At 39.7% G+C, this 16,781-nt stretch overlaps 3 protein-coding genes across 4 annotated transcripts in view; all 3 read right to left on the reverse strand.

The window, feature by feature from the left end:
- Nucleotides 1-1,204, reverse strand: part of acot7 (acyl-CoA thioesterase 7) — a 78,455-nt gene extending 77,251 nt beyond the window's left edge. For both annotated transcript variants that reach the window (XM_010770805.1, XM_010770804.1), the window contains exon 1: nucleotides 910-1,204. In XM_010770805.1, coding sequence (XP_010769107.1) covers nucleotides 910-950 — 41 coding nt within the window. In that variant the 5' untranslated portion in view covers nucleotides 951-1,204. The remainder of the gene's footprint in view (nucleotides 1-909) is intronic.
- Nucleotides 1-16,781, reverse strand: part of LOC104945183 (solute carrier family 2, facilitated glucose transporter member 1) — a 653,665-nt gene that overhangs the window by 398,306 nt on the left and 238,578 nt on the right. The gene's annotated exons all lie outside the window — the stretch shown is intronic.
- hes2.2 (hes family bHLH transcription factor 2, tandem duplicate 2) lies at nucleotides 2,270-3,226 on the reverse strand. Its single transcript, XM_010770803.1, has 4 exons — nucleotides 3,137-3,226; nucleotides 2,936-3,031; nucleotides 2,728-2,815; nucleotides 2,270-2,624 (listed from the first exon to the last, which is right to left on the reverse strand). Exons 1-4 carry the CDS (start codon nucleotides 3,224-3,226, stop codon nucleotides 2,293-2,295), a joined length of 606 nt encoding a protein of 201 aa, XP_010769105.1. The 3' UTR covers nucleotides 2,270-2,292.

Raw genomic sequence — 16,781 nt, forward strand, 5'->3', positions numbered from 1 at the left:
TGTCATTGCCAACAAAGGGTATATAACAAAGTATTGAGATGAACTTTTGTTATTGACCAAATACTTATTTGCCACTATAATTTGCAAATAAAGTCTTTAAAAATCAGACAATGTGATTTTCTGGATTTTTTTTTCTCATTTTGTCTCTCATAGTTGAGGTATACCTAGGATGAAAATTACAGGCCTCTCTCATCTTTTTAAGTGGGAGAACTTGCACAATTGGTGGCTGACTCAATACTTTTTTGCCCCACTGTATATAGTTATATGGCTCCACCTACAGGTGATCACAAGAACAACAAAGACTACATGCTGCTGGGAAATGAAGGCGATTCATAGCAAAGATATTTTAATTGGTAACAGTCATTACCACATTATTACACAGTTGACTCAATTGCTCCGAGTTTGCTTCCTCTGCCTTTTAACTATGTATCTATTGATCCTTAAGGCTCAATCACACCTAATTTACCACCTCACCATACAAACTATTTAGAGGAACAACCTCATTAAAGCCCACGCCATTACATACAACTTTCAATATACTTTCAGTGAAATGATGTCCTTGGGAGTTTAAACGTGTGTTATACCGGTGCTAACCGCGTTGAGGTCATTACATATCATACGACATGCGACATAAAGGACTGCACCTCTGCAGCGGGACCACATGCAGGCTAAATAACCGGAAAACACACCCCTTCATTTAACATTAACTAGCCAAAACAGGACATGGTTGAATACCGGCAGAACACAGTAGTAATGTAACAGGACACGACGAGGATTATCTGGTTATCAGTCGGGAAGAAAGGACACTGGTAGCCGCGCTGTTTTCGTCATTTGTCGTTCAACACTGCACGGTGTTAGCATGGGAATGCTGCTTGCACATGTGGTAATGTGTCGTATCAAACGTCCTACCTGCATAATTGAAGAGAGGATGCTGCCTGCACTACCGACATGCTGGTGGCGATGAAGATGATGATGGTGAGCTCTTTGTTGGTCTCGTGTTGCTGCGGGATCCTGTGAGAAGTGAAGGGGATTCAGACTCCTCCGATCCAACGGTGTCTGCTGGCTTTGAGAAATGACTCATCCGGGGGAGAAGCACTTGGACTTCACAGAAACGCAAAGAGCGTGTGTGTGGCTAAAATTGTTTGCAAATAATGTTTATTCAAAGACAACCACTAAGCCTATGTATTGGCCTGTGCTTTCCAAAGAGCTAATGGGTAAGACGGGATTGTGAAACGGAAATAGACACCATCACCATGTCGATACCTACAACCATCCAAGGAGGGCAGCAGACACCGCACACACTGCATTACAATAAAGGCAGGGGCAGTGTCTCGTGACCGCAACATCCATCCCGAGGTCACACCGACTAACGGTTTTTATTATGTTCAGTCTGCTTCACAGATGTTCCTCACGGGCTTTTGTTCATTAGACAGAGAGAGGATCTATATAAGAACAAATGTTTAGCATGGCCCTTCGCTAAGGTCCAGTTTAAAGTCTGGAGATGCTTTAGTTTCCATGATCCTATTGTTGGAAGGAGACTCACAAAATGTTTTCTGTTGCTTTTCAATATTAGCACACATTAGTTCGTGTGTGCGTTTTGCTGTTTTGTTTTTGGTGTGAATTAGGTGCCTGTATCCTTGTGTTTGAAATGTGCCAACTAAATAATGTTTTCCATATAAGGACATAACTTTATGGCTGTGCGTAAAGATTCCATACTTAAAACTAATATTCTGCAAAATTCTGGCAAATGAGCATAAAGTGTGAAGAAAACCCAACACAATATATTACAACTACATTGTAGTTTTATTTTTCCTTTAACAACATATATACAACATTTGCTTTAAATAGCAAAAATAAAACAAATCCCAACAGAGATACTTACATTGACATAATATATGTCTACAGGGTTCATCTGCACAGACTCAGTACTCTGAAGTCTTTCGTGCAAATTCTTACAGACTGACCCTTTGGGTCTTACAGGGCTGTTTGAATGGCCCTAAATCACTTAGTCCGCGAAGTGGACTAAATATTTACCGTATACATACATGCAGATTAAAAAAAATACGACTGTCTAAACTTGTCAACTTATACAGGACAAAAGACTCGCGCTAAACGTAAGTATATAATACTCAACCGATTCGATTAAACGATGAATTCTGGATTTTCATCAACGGAAGCGAGGCGGTGAATCACTGTGCATATTTACAAGTGATACTTTCTTGACATGCTGCCTACATATGAAACACTTTACAGTCTTTTCACAGGCTTTAGGGAGACCCCGCCATCAGAAATCTACCAAGGTCTCCACATGGAAGCGCTGACTGCCTGTGGGCCGGGCTGCGAGCGGCTGGGAGCCACTGCGCTGCTGCTGCTGCCGCGGGACTGGCTCTCCAATCTGCTGAAGCTGGATTTGAGGCTCAGGAGTTTCTGCTGCATCTGAGGGAGAGTCCTGGAGCTCTGAGCGCAGCAGTTCAGGCAGGTTGGGGTGACTGTGGCGGAGGAGGACTGCTGAACGAATTCGTTCACCCGCTGACACGCGTCTTGATCCAGGCTTGTTTTGGGAAGCATAGTGGAGACGCGCTGGAGGCAGGCTTTGAAGCCTTCTCTGTAACTGTCAGCAATATCTGAAAAGACAATGAAATGTTAGTTTCTTTGTTCGAAAATGCCAAGGGTTCAGTATAAACAAATATCAAATTAAAGCGTTAAACAAGCAGAACCATAACTTACTTTTCGTGCTAACAGGGGGAATTTCGTTGAGGAATCTCACAGTCATTTCCAGTATGTCAGCTTTCTCAAGCTTGGAGTGGCGAGTCTTCTGGAGAGAAAAAAAAAAGCAAATGTTAAACATATGAGCATAAACGTTGCCTTGACATAAGCCTGTGTGGAATGTGTTTCTTTTTTTTAAAGACGTATTGAAATAAATATAATAACTTACATCTCTGCCAGTGAGGGGAATGATGAGGTTTTTCAAATGGTTCAGGCTGTCGTTGATACGAGCGCGCCTTCTTTTTTCCATCAAAGGTTTCATTGTCTGGGAAGAAAACACAACACAATTAGAATCCATTCATCAAAATTAGGGTAAAACATCAGAAATGTGTTTTAAGATATTGAAGAAAATTGTAGGGACTTCGCTTACCTTTCTGAGCTCGAGAGCCTCTTTTCTTTTGGCCACAGTGAGCCTTGGAGAAAAAGATGGGAGAGTTTCGCAAATCATGTTTGGAGACATTTTCAGTTTCGTATTTGTGCCAGAGAAGTGTCGGAAGCAGAAGTTGGAGAAGATGTGTCTCTAACGGTCGAGGGCTGCAGTATATATAGAGGGCCGTGGCGTCGGTTTACGTGCATCATGGGTACGCCCCCAAGCCATTTTCTGTCCGTGTGTTCGATGGAAACACCACAAAACTACCAAATGTATCATGATAACCATCTGTTTGCTACCCTAATCCACGCATAACAACTGCAGTGCATGTCTGCTTTATGATCCATAGACAAAATAAAACAAAATCCGCGTCCACAAGCTAAAGAAATGTGTGCGTAAAGATGCTCATGTTTGGACGCACCGAATGCTCATTCACAAAACACCAATCCTGCAAACTTTACATTTTATATCATATTATTTAGTACACACATTTTTTTTATAATTTCACAAATAATTGACGGATAGGTTGTAAAACACGGATAAATATATAGCATTTTGTATAAATATAGTGCGTAATTACGCAGTGCTCATACGTTATTGGTAGCCAAATATAACTTATATAGAATTCATTTATTTTGAGATCCAACAACGTAACACACGAAGCTTCATTACAAATTACATTATTATCCTCAGAACAATAATCTCACAGTTTGAATCCTTGAGTGTGTCTGCCTGCTAAATTAGACACGTTTGTGTAACAAGCTGAGGTTCTATTGTATTTTATTGAGTGTAATTTGCCGAAGTTTAAGAATATATCCTTAACATAAAATATACTTAAAAACAAACAACAGATATGCACACTTTAAACAACAGGGTGCAATACATATTTTATTGGCATAGGGGGCATGCTTGCGTGTATGAAAAAGTGTCCATAGAGACAGACTCTTATTCCAATCTCATACCCAAGCCACGCTACTTTAAAACAACATCTGCTCTTAGATTTTGACAACAATAGTTTTGCATATGACGTTTTTCATGCATTTTCTGCCCGGGGGGAGTCTCTACCTGTAGTGTGTTTCCCGCTGCTGCCGACGCCTCATGTAGAGCGGTGGGGGCTGAAAACAGAGGGTGGGTTGCGAGATAGCGTGCACCTCAATCACAATAGCCACCGTGAAATATAAAACGAGCTTTCTATGGGGTTTTAACCTTTAACTCTTAAATATGTTAAGCATTACACTGTTTCCTTGTTGATGTGGTTTATTTAATAACCAACCATCCTGCATGGCGAAGTATGATTCAAACTTTATATTACAACTGTGAGATTTTCTGATTTTAAATTAAAAAACTGGAGAGACATGACAGCCCATCAAATGCCACTGCACTCAGGGGAACCACGCGCGCCGCACGCGCCACGGAGACCAGATGGCTGTCTGTTACCGAGCCTTCAACTCCATCCCCAACCCCACCCCCCACACACTCCTCCTGCAGCACACCAGCATCATAACCAGCCTGCATCCATATCTCAGCCCCACACACACACACACACACACACACACACACACACACACACACACACACACACACACACACACACACACACGCTTTTTTTCAACTTTACACGCACGACACATGATCTCCACGCAGTTTTGGCGTGTAGGCCCCACCTGCATGTTTCTGATGGGTCCATGTTGTTGTCCAACTGAAATAAAGCACTCTCGCCCCCCTGTTTGGAAACTCTGTTGCAATTGTCTCCCTCGGCTTGACTCATGGATATTTTAGCGTCCAAGCTTTCTTGCAATGCGTGTTTATCAATATGATATGGTGATGACGAGACACAAAGCTCAATCTGTTGGTGGAAATAGAGATGCTGCTCTGGAAATGCAGATTGTACGACTCCGAGGACAAGGTTCTTTTTGGAAGAGTTTTACATTAAATATAAAATAGTTTACACTGGACTGCAAACATTGCATTGAAAATCTATAAGAACATTAAGCTTTAATCTGACATGAAACCTGCAAAACAGAAGCAGAATTACAAAATTACAATTACTAAAGAGTAAAATAAATTCAAGAATGTAAAGCCAAACTCCACAAAGAGGCTTGGATTTCACATAGAGACTTGTTACAAATCAGTCAATGTATATTATTGTATACTAATATTATGTTTATTCGTATGCTGTCCATTGTTCTCCGCCCTGCATTAGATGAAGCTTGATATGTTTTCCCTTTTAAAAGAGCAGTAGGATATAATTAATTTTTGAAACCATGAACATGGAGTTGTTGGCGGATATTCAGTATAATTTAGGATATGTTTGCGACATGAAATTACAATTTAAAAAAGTCTACACAGTCGAAATGTGAAGGTTATCATCGTGTAGACAATATTTCGTTTTTCTGCTTCAACAAAGCCAAGCGTTGTCCCGAGGCACACTTTCTGCACGCGTCCCTGACGGCCCAGTGGGATGGACGGATTGTAAGAGGGAGAGGAGGGGGTTGTGGTGGGGAGGTACACTTCTCCTCGGTTTTTCTCTTACGGTTAGAGTCCTCTTTTGTCTTTGCAGGCAAATTCGGCGTCGGTAACCCATCTGTGCAGGCCGGATAACAGGGAGCCTTTGTCTGAAAATGTTCCGATACTTCATGGGAATTAAGAATCACATGTGGGTTGTGGGATGGGGGAGGAACAACAAGACTCCACCTGACTTTTGCTTAAGCGTGGTGTAAACTGAGAGAAAACGGTCAGCTTCGAGGTTGTTCTCATGAGTCTCAAACAATTGGCGACGGCTTATCCAACTATAACAAATACACGTTTCCTTATATGTTATGATTATGAAAGCAACTCGAGCACGACGTGAATACGTCAAGACAATCAGGGCTGCACTTGTAGGAGTATTACATTAATAAAATATACTTATTTAAGAAACGTTAATGAGGCCACGTGTTTTTCAAGTGAATATCCTTTGGTCTTCCCTTTATTTGACTGTTTTGCAAGAGAAGTCAAAGTTATCCTTCATGATAGGCCACCTGAAATCTTAACGGATTATATCCATTTTAACAATCTTGATTTTAATTATCATGAGGAAGACTCTCTGTCGCTCTTATCTACTCTTAAAACATATTCTTATTCTGTATTCTGTTATTTTAGTGGTTTTATCAAAATGAATATTTAAATGTATCAGAAAACTGTATAGAAATAGGTTTTCAACAGCGATTGCTGAACAAATTACTGTTCTTTTATAAACAAACTGCTGTTCTATTGTCAGCGTCAGTCTGTGACTGCAGAGCATTGAACTGGTCGTCAATCCTCGTATCTGTAAGATCAATAAATACCGTTTCTTAAATAGAGTAAAGAGTTTGCAAATACACATTTTTACAACTTGACCAACCGAGCAATGGGGACTTTATATACATTTAAATGGGAACTCATTCTCTTCAGTGTGCTGTAGCCTAAAGTTACCCGTCATATCGAAAATCTTTACCAATTAAAGGACTGCAAAGATTAAGCCTTGCATCTACATTGTGAGAATACAAATAAAAATGTATAAATTAAGGTAAAGTTATATCACATTTATTCTTGACTTTGTTCCTTCTTGAATCTTCAGATCAGAACGTTTTAAAAACCTCCTCCTTATTAATACACCATGCATACCATAAACAATAAACAATTTCATAAACTAAATAAAGTAGAAATAATTATATAAATGAATAATTCATTTAAAATGTATTTAAATGTTCTATATATTGTTTGAACCGTAATTGTTTGTGTGGCGATGAACCAAACTCATCAAAGAGCTTGTTTGTTTGTGAGCATGATGTAGAAATATAATTGGTTTACACTTTTCAAATATTTTTACCACAGAAGATCCAAGTAGGATCAAATGTAGTTAATAATTGACTTTTGTGGCATGACCTAAGTGTGCATGCATTATTTGTTTGCTTCCACGTCTTGCTCCTACAGACCATAAACAGACTCATAAAAACAAGAATGGTCAAAATGAAAGCAGCAGTGGCAAACTGTCCTTTTTTTTAACAAGCTTCAAAAACACTGATCCTACAATTTCCATAATGCACGTCCATAGCAGTGATTCAATTCCTGCCTCCTAAATACATGCATCCTTTAAACCAACACCTCCAGCGTTAATACATGCTGGATTTTCAGAAAACCTGGAAGTGTCACGCCAAGCCAAAGATAATTCTTTCATCATCAGGAAGGTTTTTTTTTCATATTTTGGAAAAGGTCCCTTCTGAGCCACATAATATATTAGACAATGGTGTATACTTGATGTGCACATTTAGCTCACTCAGTTTAACTTTGCATAATTTAAATCTATCACCAGATATAAACATATTTCCTGCAAAACGGTGTATAGTAACTGCAGCATGGTAAAGTCTAGATAGAGATGGTGGTAATAGCAGGTCTGTCTCTTGCACAAAGCTCAGACACATGCCCAACCCCCACTGTGACCTCAGTATGGACAATCACAATGGAACAATGTGGGTCTCATGTTTGAGGGGTTACTGTATAATGGGACAGTTTCACTTTCCTCCAATTTAAGGCAAACATTTCTTTAATGTCTCTCCTTATACCATAAGCTCAATAAAAAAAACACATTTTAACTTAGTCATCTGCAAAGTATGACATGTTACATTTATTATAACACAAGTGGTGTAAATAATAAAACAGTAAAAACAAAAAATGAAAGGAATTGAGCAGAGTAGGCATTAAGTTTGAAAATAAGTCAAGCTTTTTTTATGAGTAAAGAAAACACTTTTCTCTGCCATTTCTGTTTGATGGAGATGCAAATACAATCTCCAAGATGACTTAACCTTGATGCCTGAACAAATGTTTTTGTTTTGTGTGTTGTTTGTATATGTCATCCACTGATAGACTCTGATCTGCATCATTGAAATAATGGCACCTCAGTGTTGCAGTCTCCAAGTTCACTACTTTGCTAGGGTTTTGGACTGTCTCCCTACTCCAGGATGCTTCCAACTACAGTGCTTAGGAAAGCTGTAGTGAGTTATACTTTATCCGAGGTGCTGGTGTTAACATTTACCTGGACAATAAGCCACACATAAGCGAGATGTTTGCCAAACTTTGTCTCATGCTGAGAAAGAGCAAAACCTGTGTCTGTAAGCCGTCTGAATAGACTAAAAATAAATCAGCAGAGCAATAAAATAATTTACAGGAAGCTATATTGCAGGTAGATTTGTGAATATATTGTGACTGTATCCTCATTAAATTACACGTTTTGAATAAATATAATGTATTTATTCAAAAATTCTCTTTATGTATGTTGACCATAAAATGTTCCTTCAAGTCTGACACCCAACACTTTGGCCTCTTAAGTCTACTCAATGGCTACCCCTTGTAGCTTTGAGCTGGCCTCGAGCCAACTCTCAGACTGAGTTGTTCAATTTAAGCTTGAATTGAGAGACCAATTCAGAAACCAACATTTGCTCTTCTTGAAGCATTTTGTTTAACTAAATTCTGCTGCTACATACATTCTTCAGCCTTAACAACATTGCACAGATTGTTTTTCCAAAAAATACCGAATCCTTTGTCACGTGGAGGTCCAAGCTGCCCTGTGGAACTCCGCATTGGTGTGTATTGTAATGTCTGACAGCATACCATTACACAAATAAATTCATTCTAATTATTGCTTTAGTTTTAAATACAGTTTTCCAATTTACAAATAAATGATCAGTCTATAATTGTAATGCTTATTTTAACAGTGAGAATAAAAATATCCAAAAGAAAATCCAGAAAATGACATTTTATAAAAGATAAAAATTTATTAGCATTTAACTGTGGGAAATAAGTATTTGATCCCCTTGCAAAACATGTCTTAGAACTTGGTGGAGAAACCCTTGTTGGACGCACAGAGGTCAGACGCTTCTTGTAGTTTGTCTCCAGGTTTGTTTACATCTCAGGAAGGATTTTGGTCCACTCCTCTCTGAAGATCCTCTCCAAATCCTTAAGGTTTTGAGGCTGATGCTTGGCATCTCGAAACTTCAGCTCCCAGATTGTATATAGGATTAAGGTCCGCAGGCTGGTTAGGCCACTCCCTCACCTAAATGTGCTTCTTCTTTATCCACTCCTGTGTTGCCTTTGCCGTATGTTCAGGGTCATTGTTGTCCTGGAAAACCCATCCATGACCCATTTTCAGTGTTCTAGCTGAGGGAAAGAGGCTATCAGCCAAAATCTTACGGTACATGGCCCCGTACATCCTCTCTTCGATGAAGTTGTCCTGTCCCCTTAGCAGAGAAACACCCCCAAAGCATAATGTTTCCACCTCCATGCTTGACGGTGGGGATGGTGTTCTTGGGGTTATAGTCAGCATTTCTCTTCCTCCAAACACGTGTCAAGTTGATGACAAAGATCTCCATTTTGGTTTCACCCCCTATCAGCTTCTCTCAAGCCTTCTCTGAATCATTCTGCGACTGTGGCTGTGAGGGAGTGTGGTCGTCTTTCAACCAGAAGGTTGTGGGTTCGATCCCAGCCCATGCAGTCTACATGTCGATGTATCCTTGGGCAAGATACTTAACCCGGAGTTGCTCCCGATGGCATGGCCAACGGTGTGTGAATGTGTGTGAATGTTAGGTCCTAGAGTAAGGTACACTGCTCTGTGTGAATGGGTGTGAATGGGTGAATGACATGTAGTATGTAAAGCGCTTTGAGGGGTCTTAAAGACTGGATAAAGCGCTATATAAGTACAGTCCATTTACCATTCATTCAGATCGTCATTGACAAACTTCAGGCGGACCTGTACATGTGCCTTCTTGAGGAGGGGGACTTTGAGGGTGCTGCAGGATTTGATCCATTGTGGTGTAGTCTGTTACCAATAGTTTTCTTGGTGAATGTGGTCCCAGCTGCCTTGAGATCATTAACAAGTTCCTCCCGTGTAGTTCTAGGCTGATCCCTCAACTTTCTCATGATCATCGATACTCCATGGGGCGAGATCTTGTATGGAGCCCCAGACTGAGGGCGATTGATGCTCATTTTCTTTTTCTTCCATTTCCGAATAATCGCTCCAACAGTTGTCTCCTTCTCACCAAGCTGCTTTCTGATGGTCTTGTAGCCAATCCCAGCCTTTTGCAGGTCTATACAATCTTGTCCCTGAGGTCCTTAGACAGCTCTTTAGTCTTGCCCATGCTGGAGAGGTTGGAATCTGATTGATTGATTCTGTGGACAGGTGTCTTTTATAGGTAACAAAATTCATATTAGGATTACTTTCCCAAAGGAAATGGATTTATGTGACCAGTCTGTTGGAGCCCGAATTCTTGTTGGTTGCAAGGGGATCAAATAGTTATTTCCCACAGTTGAATGCAAATACATTTTTATCTTTTACATAATGTCAATTTCTGGATTTTCTTTTTGATATTCTTACCCTTACTGTTAAAATAAACCTACCATTAGAATTAAACTGTTCATTTATTTTTAAGTGGGCAAACTTACAAAATCTGCAAGGGATCAAATACTTATTTCCTCCACAATTTGCATGTTGGAAATCAGGGTTGATACTGTTTGAAATACAGGTACATCTCAATAAATTAGAATATCATGGAAAAGTTAATTAATTTCAGTATTTCTATTTAAAAAGTGAAACTCATACACATTCAGTTTCTCCGAAAAGAATATTACATAAAACCAATAAAAAAGGATTTTAAATACAGAAATGTTCATGTTTCTGCTCTCAGTATTTGGTTGGGCCTCCTTTTGCATGAATTACTGCATCCATGCGGCGGGGCATGGAGGTGGTCATCCTGTGGCACGGCTGAGGTTTGATGGAAGCCCAGGTTGCTTCAATAGCGGCCTTCCTGTCGTCTGCGTTGTTGGGTCTTGTGTCTCTCATCTTCCTCTTGACAATACCCCATAGCTTGTATGGGGTTCAGGTCAGGCGAGTTTGCTGGCCAATGAAGCACAGTGGTCCATGGTCATTCACCCAGCCAAGTCCTGCTGGAAAATGACACAGATGCCTACTACAAATACACCCTCCAAGATTAATTAACCTTGCTGCCTGAACAAACTTTGTGTTTTATATGTTAGGGTCAACTTGCGTCGTTACACAGACTCATCCACTGATACACTCTGATCTGCATCGTTGAAATAGTGTCACCTCAGAGTGGCTTGACACGAGGAATGCGACACTTGTAGCCCATGTCCTGGATACGTCTGTGTATGGTGGCTCTTGATGCACTGACTCCAGCCTCAGTCCACTCTTTGAGAAGCTCCCCCAGATTTTTGAATGGCATTTGCTAGACAATCCTCTCAAGTCTGCGGCCATCTCTATTGCTTGTGCACCTTTTCCTACCACACTTTTTCCTTCCACTCATATTTCTATGAATATGCTTGGATACAACTCTGTGGACATCCAGCTTCTTTAGCAATGACCTTTTGAGGCTGTGTCAACGACTGTCTTCTGGACAACGGTCAGGTCAGCAGTCTTCCCCATGATTGTGAAGCCTACTGAACCAGATTGAGAGACCATTTGAAGGCTCAGGAAACCTTTGCAGGTGTTTTGAGTTAATTTGCTGATTGTGAGTGTGACACTGTGAGTCTACAATATTGAACTTTTTTCAATATTCAGATTTTCTGAGATATTGAATTTTGTATTAGCTGTAAGCTGAAATCATCAAGATTAAAATAAATAAACAGTTGAAATAATTCACTTTATGTAAAATTAGTCTATATAATATGAGTTTTACTTTTTAAATAGAATTGCTGAAATCAATCAACTTTTCCACGATATTCTAGTTTATTGAGATGTACCTTTAAGTATTGCTAAATATTTTTCAAATACAATTCACTCCATAAGTTTGCTCAAAACAGGCAGCACTAATGGCCATGATCCCCTGCTATTTTGTGGTATGAGTAAGCGTTTGCTATTTTACAGTTTTTTGAGTAATTTCCTTAGATACATTTGAATGTATGCTTTAAAGCACTGCGCTTTAGCATGTTCTATGCATTATCAATGACCATTTCCAATAGAATATCATAAGTCTTATATACATTTCCTACCTCATGTGAGCCACTAGTTTTGTCAGTTCACCACAGTTCAGTCTGACAGTCAACCTGAAAAGACATAAAATGAACAAATGCTTGAAGAGGTTCTTCCTGAAACGGACAAAACAAAATACATTTATAATAGATAACTGACAAAATATTTTGTATTAGTCCGTAGCTCTAAATCTGATCAAAACCCATGTATCGCAATGTCACTTGACGAGGAAAAGGAGTTTCAGCAATACTTGTTTGAGACAATGAAAAGGAAGTTGTTAAATGTAGATTTTAAAATCACCTGCTTGGTCAAATGACTCTTGAGACAACCAGCACGAATACGATTTAACCCAGCTCCAGCAAGTTCTTTCTATCACACAGCACTGAAAAGCATTTTTGCCTCTGGCTTGTATTATTAACTGTTGCCACTGAATCGCAAACTTCGTCTTTTAACGCTAATGATATATCATTATACCTATCCAGTCAAGACAAATCTATCTCGACTTTGACATTATGCACTGAGAGAATATGGTACATTTTCCAGTGTCACGCTTCTTAACACCAGCGCTCATGTTAAACATCCTGGTAATATGTCTCAGTGCTGCCCTAACCACATCACATACTTTGGACAAAAAATGTCTGCCTTATACAACCATTACTAAAAAAGGGGATTTTAAGCGCTGGATGGAATAAAATTTGTCTTGTGAAATAACTGCATCAAAATTAAAACATTGCCAAAATTATAATGTTGAGTTTTTCCTACTGGGTATCACAAATCAGAGCAGTATGGACATGGCAAGCAGTGCAAGCACACTCACTTAAAGCATAATGGAAACAAATTGAACTGCATCACATAAGGTTAAATTGGAATTTACATCCACGCTTTAAATGATGTCCTTATACACAATCTCCAACACCGATCATACAAATTTGGCAACAAGTTAAGGATAAAAGTGTATTAACAACATATGTCCTCTTTTCACATAAATCCATTTGTATCTAATGCCTTCAGAGATGGCCTTGCAAAACTTTGGTTTCCCAAAGTTATCAAAATGTAAGGGATTCTGTTAAAGATGTGGTTCTTTAGACTTTTAAGGGCTCGTAGAGCTCTTCCCTACAGACACAGCACTCACAGGTTATGCACTTTATCATTTAAAACAAGATGGCCATTGCATTATTAAAATAATTGCCTCTACCTAATTGTGTGCATTCAGCAGTTGTTATCTTAACAACTCAGGGATTGTTCAAATCATATACAGTATAACTGTTAGGAGTCAGAAACCAAATTGGAATAAGTCATTTAGAAGTGAAATGGGAAGCACTATATAGTCCGTTTTTATTCTTTGAACAATAGACATAACATTACTAATAGAATGTATTGTACTCCTGACTGGCTGCAGAAAATAAATCACCAGTACTTCCAGTTATAACCAAGAAGCAAAACTAAAGTACTGTATTTGAACTCTAAACTCTATCGGCTTGATCCCCCCAAAAATAACATTTCTGGCCAAAAAATATTTATTATTTATTTATTTAGATTAAAAAAAAGAAATAGGAGAGCCCTAATCACAGCCAACACATGCACAGCCATGCAATGGAAAAAGGATCTGGCATTATGTGATGATGATTATAATAATAATATTCTTGTACCGTGTTGCATTATTCGGCAAAATGTCAGACACCATATAAATGCATACCTGCATAATGCTTTATTGTATCTTATACAAAGTCATGAGTTTAAAAAGTATATAAAATAATACTGAAACTGCTCATTTTCTTTTGCAACAAAAGGTTTTTTTTTCATAATAGAACTGCACTGAGAAACATCGACTTCAGGTTGTGCAATCATGTGTGTATTCTTGAAGAAACACATGAGAAACAGAAGTAGGATGCCTAGGAAATTATTTAGTAAATGTGGTGAATTCAAGGTATGCACAGAGAATAACCATGTAACAATAGTCAGATCACGAGTTATAAACAAATAATAAAAGTATAAGCCTGCTACAATCACAGGGCTAAAAACAATTACTTAAATAATCGTATGGTAACAGTCCTCAGGAACACGTTTTTTTTGGTGTCGTTAAATCTGTCATTGTAATTCACAACTGCAGTCATCTCAGTGTGTGTCCACTCAAACAACCAGTCGAACTTTTTCCCACCAATTTGGCGGCAACTAGAGGGGCGCCTCTCATGTGCGACAATAGAGCAGCTGCTGAGCCTCAATAGGCTCAGGGTGACCTGCGGCTTTATGCGTTTGCGCGCCTTTTTCATTCCTTTCATATTCTGAGATATCTCTTATTGAGACGTCAGGGTTTAATGATTCAATCAACATCCGCCGATCAGCACAACATTAAAAGATCAAACATCACAACCATATTCGAGAAATGTACATTTATTGAAAAGCTTGTGTCAATGGCAAAACATTTGAAGTGTCGCAAAACATCTTTTTTTCCATAACGTCAAAGAAATATACAGTAGGCCTATATATTCCTATTTAACACATAGTGTTTACAGACTATTCTTTTGCACAGACCAAAATACTTTTAAGTCCATAGTGCAAACCTCAAACAAAATAACCCTTGGGGTTTTACAAAAGTGTTGTCTACAACCCATATCTTTGAAACCCCAAAGAGGATTGCATTATAAAAAGCCCTTGGACTTCCGTTTCTTTAAGATCTGTGCTCGTCTGCTCTCTAGCATTGAACAAAATGATCCAAATGCTGAATTACATTATTGTACAGCATCTTCAACAATTCTTATTTGCTAAGACTTATTATATTGGAATACAAATAGCATAAATAACATCACAAAATAAATAACAAGTAATGAGTGTCCGCCTAATCTACCAAGGTCTCCACATGGCAGCGCTGACTGCCTGTGGGCCGGGCAGTGCGCGGCTGGGAGCCACTGCGCTGCTGCTGCTGCCGCGGGACTGGCTCTCCAGTCTGGAACTGAAGCTATATTTGAGGCTCAGGAGTTTCTGTTGCATCTGAGGGAGAGTCCTGGAGCTCTGAGCGCAGCAGTTCAGGCAGGTTGGGGTGACTGTGGCGGAGGAGGACTGCTGAACGAATTCGTTCACCCGCTGACACGCGTCTTGATCCAGGCTTGTTTTGGGAAGCATAGTGGAGACGCGCTGGAGGCAGGCTTTGAAACCTTCTCTGTAACTGTCTGCGGAATCTGGAGGGAGAAGAGAGTTGATTAGTGACTTGAATTTCATGTGCAAAATATAATCTCAAAAATGATAGTTCGTGCAAAGCATATCATGGTTCAAGGGAAGATGCGTACCTTTGACAGGAGTGGAAGGAAGGTCTCTGAGGAAGCGGACGGTCATTTCCAAAATATCAGCTTTCTCCAACTTGGAGTAGCGAGCGTTGTCTTTGCCAACCAGAGGAAGGATGAGACTTTTCAAATGACTCAGACTGTCGTTGATACGAGCACGCCTTTTCTTTTCCAACAAGGGCTTGAGAGTCTGGAAGAAATTAGGAAAAATCGTTAATTCAGCTGCACATTTACGAGTCAGATGAGAAAACATTTCCAGTAACAAAACGAGCTATACAGTTTCTGTCCTTCTCTTACCTTTCTCAGTTCGTTGGCTTGTTTTCTTTGGGCCACGGTGGACCTGGCAGGGAGGGGCTGGTCGGCCTCGGTAGTGATGCTGGGACTCATTTTTTTTGTAGCTTGTTGCTTTGCTTATTGAGGGGAAATAGTTGCTCTTGGATCTGCTGAGCTGAAGTGTGCCTCGGAGCTGCAGAGCCTCCTATTTATGTGGCTCCGGCGCGTCAGAGGGGAGGGAACACAAGCCCTCCTGCAGGGGGTCTGACATGAGGGGGGCGATGCCTTGGGGACCTGTCTGGACCATCTGGTCCCGGTGGGACCCTGCGATCACCGCTGGTATGCGAAGTTTCGTGGTGATGTTGCGCTATATTGTGTTCAAAATGTAAAGCTTTAACGTTTTTCCAAGATCCAATTACGTATGCAAGCAATATGACGACGCCGTTTTTCCGATTGAGGTCGTATCGGATAGCTTTTTGTAAAAAGAAATACAGCAAAGAATGTGATTTACTTGTCTGGCATTGTTTTTAAATTGACAATATTTCTGTTTATTAGGTTGTTTTTATAATTTTGTATCGAACATGTAACACATTTGAGCGGCAAATGGGGTTAAAGAACTTTCAAGTTTAATGAGATACATCGTTCTTGTACCAAGTTGAACTGCTATAAGTGAACAATTCAAAAGTAATATAATGATAGAGAATAGAGACATATATGTAGTCACTTTATATGCTTATGAATGGTTTGCCAACCAGCCACAATAACAACCAGACGAGTGGCTCTGAGGTGACAAGCCTAATCTATTCCTACAATTAATAAACCAGATACCCAAGCCACGCTATGTATGGATTAACATCTGCTTGTGGACCATCAGCAGCTTGTTTCCAATATCAACAATAGTGTCTACCTGGAGCACTGGGGGAGGAGACTGGGTGACGTAAAAACAGACGCAGAGAGATGCGTATGTGTGCGGAATAGGGGTGTAGTTTATCAATACAAAGGAGTAATGCAGTAACGAGCCTGTTTTAACAAAGCATATAAAGGGAGAGGAATAGGCATAATGTTATAGAACAAAACTTTCTTAAAACTATTTAAA

Source organism: Notothenia coriiceps, unplaced genomic scaffold (assembly GCF_000735185.1).
Source record: "Notothenia coriiceps isolate Sejong01 unplaced genomic scaffold, NC01 NC01_scaffold00009245, whole genome shotgun sequence".
Classification (NCBI taxonomy): domain Eukaryota; kingdom Metazoa; phylum Chordata; class Actinopteri; order Perciformes; family Nototheniidae; genus Notothenia; species Notothenia coriiceps.

Excerpts from the sequence above, each read along its gene's own strand:
- hes2.2 (XM_010770803.1), bottom strand. The coding sequence starts at position 3,226 with ATGTCTCCAAACATGATTTGCGAAACTCTCCCATCTTTTTCTCCAAGG. Across the intron at positions 3,032-3,136 it reads AGGCTCTCGAGCTCAGAAAG|ACAATGAAACCTTTGATGGA; the intron begins GTAAGCGAAGTC and ends TTTTCTTCCCAG. Across the intron at positions 2,625-2,727 it reads TCCCCCTGTTAGCACGAAAA|ATATTGCTGACAGTTACAGA; the intron begins GTAAGTTATGGT and ends TTGTCTTTTCAG.